Here is a 9,237-nt window from a genome sequence, read left to right as displayed (position 1 = left end):
TCAGAATTTCAATGTTTAATCATTATTTCACGCGCTGTGTGTGGCCAAGGATTTTGTTCTGGATAACTTTATTGTAAGCTATATGATCTTGCTCTAGGTCTTACATGACAGGAAGCTACACAGTTGTAAATGCCCACTCTTCATTATCTCATGTAGTTTGGAAAACTCAAGTTCGTGACATGTTAATTGCACTTAAAAATTAAATACGCAGTGAAAGAAAGATACATGTATAAAGATGTCATTCAAAAGGATTTTTACACTTGGATTTGCCTTGCTTGATTACAAAAATTCAACACCATCTTCCTACCGAGGAAGGGTTTACAGAAGGGTTTCCTCCTTCCCTGGGACTGAGCTAGTACAAAGGATTAAAGGTTTTAAACAAACGTGACTATCACTGAGAAGCACAAGAGGAAAGTCTCAACGTGGCGGGTGGAGACCAGACACAGTACTGCCTGGTGGAGAATGAGTGTGTCTAAATCCGTGCGCGTCACAAGCAGCTGTGTGGGCTTCAGATGTCTTTCCCGCAGTCAGGGCACAGGATGTCATCTCTTTCTGTGAGGAAGCCTCGCCCCACCAGTGAGAGGGAGCACTTCTTACAGTTAAAACAGTCGTTGTGCCACTGCCGTTCCTCAAAGGAGATGTACTTCGTGCCACCAAGTCCTATTAACAGAGAAGAAAGAACACCGGGGTGGAGGGAGAAAGGCAACATTGCTGGGTAGAACCAGGCCCCCAGGACCAACGAAGGAATTCTGCTTTGAGCCATTTCAAAGCTGGGTTGTGTAGTCTGGAGAGCGTGAGTTTCTAATGGCTGGGTGCTGGCGATCCACCTGTAAATCAGACACCCTGCACACCCCTGAAGAGCTCGTAAGGGTCAGCAGGGACAGCTATATAAACTGGGTCCGAAACGACATGATCAGTGCTATAATTATGGAGGGGTGATGGTGTCTATTTGTCTGTTCCACGAGAATGAAACTCCAGGAGATATGGAGCTGACTTCTCATTCCTTCACTGGCTGCCTCATGTCTGCTGCTCAAGTGTTTTGTGATTTAATCAATGAGGTGCTGAAGGGAGGGAAGAGGAAAACACTAATTTGCTCTGGAATGGCCAGGAAAGGCCTCACAAACGAAATGGCCTGTGGATGTGGGGCATGGACATTCTTGAGAACGAAGATCATGTGATAAGCTATAGAAGCATGGACTTAGGTGTGAGAGGGGAAGGTGGGCTGCTAAGGTGGGTGGGAGCGCATGACGGTGTGTGGGCAGTAGAGAAGACCATCTCAGATTTTAAACAAGAAAAGTCGTAACTCAGTTCGGTGCTTGACTCTTGCCTGATGACTAATTCTCATCAAATGTTTAAGGTACACTGGCCTCCTATAACAATATGGTTGCTTGGTCCTGCCACTGAGCCATCAGAAATCAACTGGAACCGAATACACAGGGTTATTCAGAGTTGTGATCGGTTCTGATGAAATCTGGATCACGAATTCCAATTACAAAGAGTTCTTTCCAGAATAATGGTTCTTAAAAAGAAAGCAACCATACTGACCGCTCCGTTTATAATGGCTAGAAGTCTCAGGCTAGCCTGAGTAGTCTGTAACGCACCAAATAGCTAGATCCTTGTGTAACGGAATTGGCTAGGCTGACGTGGGGCCTTGTCTTTCACCTGGGGGAGACCTGCGAGCTAGTCCCCCTCAGCTAGTTAGAGACTGGAGCAGTGCAAGTTCAGTGCTCCTTCCAGCGCCACCTTAGCCCTGCGGCAGGTGGGGTACGCACTGGCAGAGCTTTTCGGCCTCTTTTCCTGAATATCCCACAGCTTTAAAAGCAGAGCTACACCGAATGTCCAACGCTACTAAAACACTGTCTTTACACATCCCGGACTCCTAAGGGCTGTGATCACATAGCTCCTGTGCTGGCCGTGAGGCAGCACCAAGCCAATGATTTAGGCCCGTGGGTCTCAAACTTCCCTGCAGACTTGAATCACCTGGGAAGCTTTTCAAGCTTCATCAGTCACCCTGGTCGTAGCCCCTACCAATTAAATCGTGACCCAGGCAGCAGTAATTTTTTTAAGCTTCCTAGGTGTTTTGAATATGTAGCCAAGTTTGAAAACCAGAGGTTTAGGCAACACTTGATTTAGGGGCAGGGACTGCAAAAAAGGTAGTTGTTTTTCTTCTCAGCACTGAGCAAACTGAAAAGCTGAGAAGCGGCTGGGATGCCCGAGCATTTCTGCCATTCCATGTTTCTCCTTTCCCTCACCTCTGGTAAGTCCTGCTACATTGGAGACCTGCGGCCGGAAGAGGATGAAGGATGTTAGTGGGAGGTGCTATGTCGGGTGCCGTCCCAGGGGACCGCCTCCTTTTAGGCACTCACTGTTTCCTTGAAATGCCAACCAATGGGGCAAGTCACAGAAATGGGAGCCAAAAACAGCCCAAGGAGGACAAATCCTCCCAAAGGTGAGAGGCATACACAGTCAACTATTGTTATTTGAGGTTTACAGCCAACAGCCCCAGAACTCCAGCTTGAACAGAGCTCATCTAACAGGTGCATTTACTCCGGGAGGCACCTCACAGCCTGCCTCTGCTTAGGAACACAGACAGCATATCCGTACTGCCCCCTGAGAGCCATTTTCAGCAGCAAAACTGCCAACAAAAAGCACAAAAATGCAAACAACATGGCACTAAACAGACCATGAAGAGGACCCTTGGTTATAAGATGAGAACTGAAATGAGGAGGCAGAGGGTCCCCCTGCCTCACCTCTGCTGGGAGCACACACATCAGACGACTCAAATGTTTCACCAATCTGTGAGTTGTCTGGGAATGACCATGGAAGCAACTTGAGTGTTGATTTTGGAGTTACAAATAAATGTTAATGAGTGGACGGATTTGCAGATCTGAACTCTGAGTACGGAGGACTGACTGTATTTATGTGTGAATTTTGCATCACTGCACACAGAATGCTGGGAAGTAGAACTTCAGATTCATTTACAAAAATCATTTAAATTTTGCTAAAGGGAAAGTGCTAAGTAAGGATCTATTAAAAATCCAATCTAAAGTCACAATCTCATGTAATTGTTTGGGGATTTGGCTACAAGTACATTTTAGCTGCAATTTCAAAATTCCTCTGTACGTTCCAGAACATTAGTCTCTGTGTTTCAGAGAAGTAACTCTCCTCTTTTGGAGGAAAGTGTCCACTGTTTTCCTCATCTTGTGTTCTTTTTTTTAGTGCTACCATGGGAATAACAACACATTTCTGATACTTTACATTTAAAAGTGCTTTTATCTAGATTATATTGCTTTATAAAGTTTAACATTATAAACATTTACTTCCATAGACGTTACCGTGAAAACAGCATTCAAGATTGATATGTTAGGGGAAAAGACTGCATTTCTTCCCTCCGAATGATTCCAATCTGGTATATAAATGGCTGGAATCGGGTTAACAAAAATTTAAATGCTGTGCTTCTTTTCTTTATATTTTAATTTCATATGGAATTATGAGCTCTGGATTACACATGAAAGGATGATTTTGGTGACCTGGGGCTTCCTACATTGGGCGAGTTGGCTGAGGGAGGTGCACCCAGTTCTAGACCTGAGGAAAAAGCGAGTCAGGGCAAGCACACAGCGGTTGTAGAATGCGTGTGTGCTTACACTGCAGTGCTGCACGGGGACGCCATTTGGCTATTACATGGGTCCGCCATCTGCCATTGACAGGGACCAGCCAGTCACCTGAATGTGGCAGAGCTGGGAATCCCACGTCCCGCTACTTTGCCTGTGTCCTTACGGAACTCTCTTTTCCCTCCGGCCCAGTCACGGATTTGTGTGGTGATGCGTGGTGCACGTTTACAGGCCTGGAGTCTGAGCAGCCATCTGTCCTCCATACTCAGTTTCTTGGCATGTCTAATAGTTTCGTACAATGCCGGTCTGCAGCCAACCAGACTTTGGGCTCTCACTCCGCCCGCGCCTTTGGGGGATAAGAAAGAACCACCTAGAATGTTGCCCTCTGCCCTCGTGTAGCTATGGCCTTGTGGTCAGCAAGTCCCTCTAAGATGCTAGGGAGCACCTTTATTATTCTTTTTTTCAAAGATTTGTTCATTTGGAGAGAGAGAGAGGGACTCTCAAGCTGGCTCCACACTGAGGGTGGCGCCCCACACGGGGCTGGATCTCACCACCATGAGACCCCCAAACCCAAGAGCCAAAAGCAAGAGCTGGGAACCATGGGCACGCTCACCGCTGATGGGGTTGGTGCAGCCGGCACACTTCTTGGCATACAGGTTGCAGAAGCAGCTCAGGCAGTAGGCGAACTCCTCCCGGGACGTGAAGCGCTGGCCCGACAGCGGCTTCTTGCAGGCGGTGCACACGAAGCACTCCTGGTGCCACGGCTGCTCGCGGTACGTGACGCCGCCGGTGGTGATGGGCTGCAGGAGGCAAGGGGGCCGCGGTGAGCATCCCGAGGCGCGGCGGGCTCTGCATGGCGTGAGACCCCCTCCGGCCCCCGCCGCCGCGCATGGAAAAGGCTCGGAGAAAGGGCCTGGGCGCCTCTGGTCCTCACAGAGGGCAGCGCGCCCGGCCACCAGCGGCGCCGGTTTGCAGGGCGCGGGTCCGCGTCTGCGCGCACTGCTTCCCATAAACACAGCCTGGTACGGTCAGTGCGTTTTCTCTTAGGATTTCCCGACTCACGTTTTCTTTGCTCTAGCTTCCTTTATTGTAAGACGGCAGCACAGGATACAGAGAACCTACCACGTACGTGCACATCGATTATTTATGCCATCAGCGAGGCTTCTGCTCAACAGGCGGCTCTTCGTGGGTACGTTTTTGGGGAGTCCAAAGTTCCACGTGGATTTTCAGCTGTGCAGTGGGGTTAGTACCCTCTAGCCCCCGTGTTGTTCAAGGGTCAACCGTGTAAAGGCCCTTAGATAATATAGACCTTATTTCCATTTTACAGGTGAGTAAACTGAGACCCAGAGAAATGAAGGGACTTGCCTAAGAATTCATAGCTAAAAGCAAAGCAGGTGCCGGGGTTCAGGACTCTTTCTATTGTATATTCTTTTCACTAAACTATAAAGCATTAATGATCGTCCTATAAATTTCCCCCTTGGAACAGAATGCATGTGACATATATTCAGTCGCAAGCTATCTGTGTGGATACAGAAGGCGTGCGTAGTAAGAGCTTTGCTCTGCCTGGCATACACGCCCTTGTCCTCCCTGCGTCTGGACTCCATGTCCCCCATCCCCACCCCCATCACCCGGCTAGCTCAGACGTGTCCCTGGGTGGTACTTTCTCAGAGCATCCCTCCCTAAACAGCAGCCTGGCTCCCACTCCTCAGATTGGTTCAGATCATCCCCGTATACACTCTGCTAAGGGTCTGTTCTCCTCCAAAGCACACTTATCGATAAGCACTTGAATGTTGCCATTGGAGTGCGTTTCCCCCCCAGACCCTAGTAGCCCTGAGGGCCTCCTTCAATGTGGCAGGGGGGAATGGATGTTTCTGGCATGAATGCTTTCATGTGTCCGATGAACACACACAAGGGCTTCCCAGAGGATGCGTTACCTTCACCCGCAAGCAAACAGAGTGATGATAAGGTAGGGAGGAACATAGTGGAAGAAAAGCAAATGACGCAAACTTTTCTTGGATCTTGAGAAGGAGCAAACCAAACAGAGCGGAAGTGAGCAGAGAAGAGGCTTCCTGATACGAACGCAGGAATGAGCGGTTCATCCAAGGAGGCAGGGATACACAGTAGATAAACAGTATAATCTTACCAGCGGGAATTGGGAGAAGTGGGATTTAAATCCTAGTTAGTACTACTCTGCCTTTTGAAGAGGTGCCGGCAGGATGGGCACCGGAGGCCCTGCTGGCCCCCACAGACCCAACAGCGGAGTCCCTAATAGGGCCCGAGCCAAACAGGGTGCGCAGTCACTCTACAACGGGTTCCTTCTCCCTCTTTAACCCAACGGCCGAGACAGGACGGCACCGGACCCAGTGGGCAAGTGCGCAACTAGCGACCTGGGCCCTGTCCACGGGGCACAACTTGCCTTCGCTTCTCACCTCCCTCACCCCTCCCTCCCTCCCGTGAGGTTTCCTGTTCAAAGATGGAGTGCAGTGTAACAGGACCGCTTTGGGGTATAAGCTTCCCTCCCCTTTAACGTTATGTCATAAACAGGAGCAAATATTTGGCCATGTTCTAGAAGGAGGGAGGGACGCAGGATTTTATGTCTGGTCACAGGGGCGCTCGTGTTGTGGGAGGAAGGCGTGGCGCGGGGGGTCCGTCCAGTGGATAAATGCGCACGCACACGTGAGAATTTGGGGGTGGAGGGCCAGCCCGGCAGACTCCTGTGCGCTTCAGGTATGACAGGTGCCGTCCCTTGGGGGAAGGAGGGCTGGAGCCAAGGGCTGTGGAGGCAAACGGACTGGGACGGACAAGGTCCACGGGGGGATGAGAGCTACCTTCTGACACTGAACACACTGCACGGCGTACTGCTTCTCATAGCAGGGCACGCAGAAGTTCTGGCTGTCTTTCGGGATGAAGCTCCTGGTGCCGATGGGCTGCTGGCAGCGGCGGCAGATGAAGCAGGTCTCGTGCCAGCTGCTGTCCTGGTACTCCATCTTGCGGGTACCTGTCACGAGAGTCGACGAGAAGCGGCAAAGGGCAGAGCTGGTGACAAGCCTGGCCTGGAGGCCCCCCGCTAGTTTTGTCACTACAGCAAGTCATGTTAGCCCTCAAAGGCTCGCCTCGGAACGGGCCCGTTTTGGAGAGGGCAGGGACTCGGGCTTTTTGGGTTCCCGGCTGTACACCCAGCTCCCAGGACAGTCTCTGTGCGTGCTCGGTATGTATTTGTCTGGCAGGGTGGTTATGAACGTGAAGTGGAAAAAGTATCTGTCTCTGTCTCTCAGTACTGCAAAACAGAAAGAGAATCCTGGCAGAACTCAGACCAGTCCTGACGGAGTGGGAGCTCCAGAGCACCAACGGCCTGTCAACGAACACCCTTCTGTTTGGCAATGGGATGGAATTCGGTGGGGCGTCCATGAACCTAGAGCCTCAAGCCTGAGTCTGAGAGGAGCCTCCGCGGCGCTCACTTTATGTGACCCGCCGTGGAAACCAAGCTGTGATGTGTCTTAGGCCTACCATTAAAAGTGGTATCTGAGTGCTGTCATTAAAAGCTACATGTAGGGGCACCTGGGTGGCTCAGTCGGTTAAGCGTCTGCCTTCAGCTCAGGTCCTGATCCCAGGGTCCTAAAATCGAGCCCCGGGTCGGGCTCCCTGCTCAGCAGTCTGCTTCTCCTTTTCCCTCTGCGCCTCTCCCCCTCTCCCCTGCTCGTGCTCTCTCTCTCAAATAAATAAAATCTTTAAAAAAAACAAAAACAAAAACACATGTTCCTCAAGTAGATCAAGAAGTCCTAGAGAGCGGAAATGCTGTCTGGTTCGCCCCCCACCCCCCACCACCAGGCTGGAGTCACAGTATTCAGTATCTGTTGATGTTTTCCCATACTTTTCCAAGAGAATAAAAGTATGTGTATTTACAGAAAGAGATGGTTCAAGACAGATGGATATGCAAACTCCCTTTGCATGCAGCCCAAGGTAAGTTTGGGGGGGGGTGCGGGAAAGAAGGGTAAGGAGTGAATAAAAGGAAAGTGCTCCCAATACTTGAGCTAGCTCCGGGCCGGGCACACTGCCTGCGACCTGCTCGCGGTCTGCACTACCCCGAGTTACAATTGGGGTTTTCCTGGAGCATAGCCACCCCTGTTCCCTCACTCCAAATGTCTACGGCTGCTTTCACACTACAATGGCAGCAACGAGTCACTGAGACAGAAACCGTGACCTTCGAGTCCCCAGATATTTGTCTGGTTCTTTCTGGAACCATGTTAGCCAACCGTGGGCTCACTGAAAGTCTGGGACTGAGGCCTGAAGGACGCAGCGGTTAGATGTCCCAGCGGGATGAGGGCAGGGGGAGTTAGGCGGTGAGCTGGAGCGCCGTCTTTGAACCAGGGTGGCGGCTGACAGCCAAATGCAGGCATCTAGAAACTCGCCTTTAGCTTAAGTCCAAAAAGATCATAGGGTCAACATGACAGGCTAAGGGCTGCATTTTGGCTGCTTGCAAGGTTGACAAAGAAATGTCCACCTCTCGAGAAATTAGGATATGTGCAGAGAATCGTCGCAAGATTATTTTATTTGCTGTCACTTTCGCAGCTTCCTGTGTTTCCAAGCCAGGACATTTGGGCACCACCTCCCACAGAGTATGTACAATACTCAGGGTGTGTGTCGGTCCTGGAAGCTGGGGAGGTGATGTGTGGGGGGCATTCATGGTGGGTCACATAACGATCTTCAAAGCTATGGAGTCCAGTTGTGGGGTGATGAACCCTGATACAAGGAGAATTACACTGAGCAACGGAATTTCAGGTAAAAAGTGGAAGAATTGTGATCTAAATCTGGAATGATTTTGTCTCCAGGGGTTTATCTTCCCACATGTATTTTTGCCACTTGCTCTTTTAATCTCTGACCTTCCCCTGATAAAGCAGCTCAAAAACCACAGGATCTTGTCAATGAACACGGGGCAGCCCTGTGCTCACTAGAGACGGCAAGCAAGACCGCGGGAGTGCATTCCCGGCGTGGTGGGGAATACGGTCTTCTATCAACACCAGTCCCAGACAATTGTCTCCTCTCTAGTCGGGAACCCGGCGGCGGGCACTTGCAGCCCTGAGGGGTGGTGGGCGTGGGCGCACATCTGGGAGGCACCGCACATCTGGGAGGCACGGCTCCCAGCAGCCTCCAGGGCCTGCAGAGGTTATCGTACAACACTACCAGCAGGGGGCAGCAGAGCACGCAGCTTCTCCCGCGCCTGGGCATACAGGGTCCTGACAAGGGGTGTCTTTTTCTGATTCAGACAGACAAGTGAGGAAGCAGCAACAGGGGTGAAGGGTTAGTTCCCGTGAGCCTGCTCTGAGGAAGCAGTGCACCTGCAAGAAGCCTCTGCGAACAGAGGCTCAGCGTGTGGTAGCTGAGAAGCCGGGGGCCCTAGCCCTGTGGCTTGTGGCAGGCTCTGGTTTCCTGACTACTTCCGGGGACTTTTGTCAGGTCTGGGGCCGGTGGGCGAGTTTGTCAGTTCACACAAGCCTCCTGTTTTGTATACCTAAGTTCACTGCCACAGCCAAGCCGACGACCCGCACCCCCATTCATCCATTCATCGTGATTTCGTGGTTGCACTTTTGTGTGTGTGTGTGGCAGTTTTAAGTTATTAGTTTTTAAA

The 9,237-nt window shown here is 50.9% G+C and overlaps 1 protein-coding gene across 4 annotated transcripts in view; it reads right to left on the bottom strand.

Moving 5' to 3' along the window:
• FHL2 (four and a half LIM domains 2) overlaps positions 1 to 9,237 on the bottom strand; it is a 131,295-nt gene continuing 122,058 nt past the window's right edge. For all 4 annotated transcript variants that reach the window (XM_081833325.1, XM_081833324.1, XM_081833326.1 and 1 more), the window contains 3 exons: positions 6,440 to 6,609; positions 4,225 to 4,411; positions 1 to 660 (listed from right to left, as the gene is read on the bottom strand). In XM_081833325.1, the coding sequence (XP_081689451.1) occupies positions 509 to 660; positions 4,225 to 4,411; positions 6,440 to 6,609 (509 nt within the window). In that variant the 3' untranslated portion in view covers positions 1 to 508. The remainder of the gene's footprint in view (positions 661 to 4,224; positions 4,412 to 6,439; positions 6,610 to 9,237) is intronic.

This window comes from Leptonychotes weddellii, chromosome 10, assembly GCF_054177405.1.
Source record: "Leptonychotes weddellii isolate Sample4059 chromosome 10, ASM5417740v2, whole genome shotgun sequence".
NCBI classification, from domain to species: Eukaryota; Metazoa; Chordata; class Mammalia; order Carnivora; family Phocidae; genus Leptonychotes; species Leptonychotes weddellii.
Note: the sequence above shows the minus strand (reverse complement) of the source record. Positions and strands in the feature narration are given on the sequence as shown.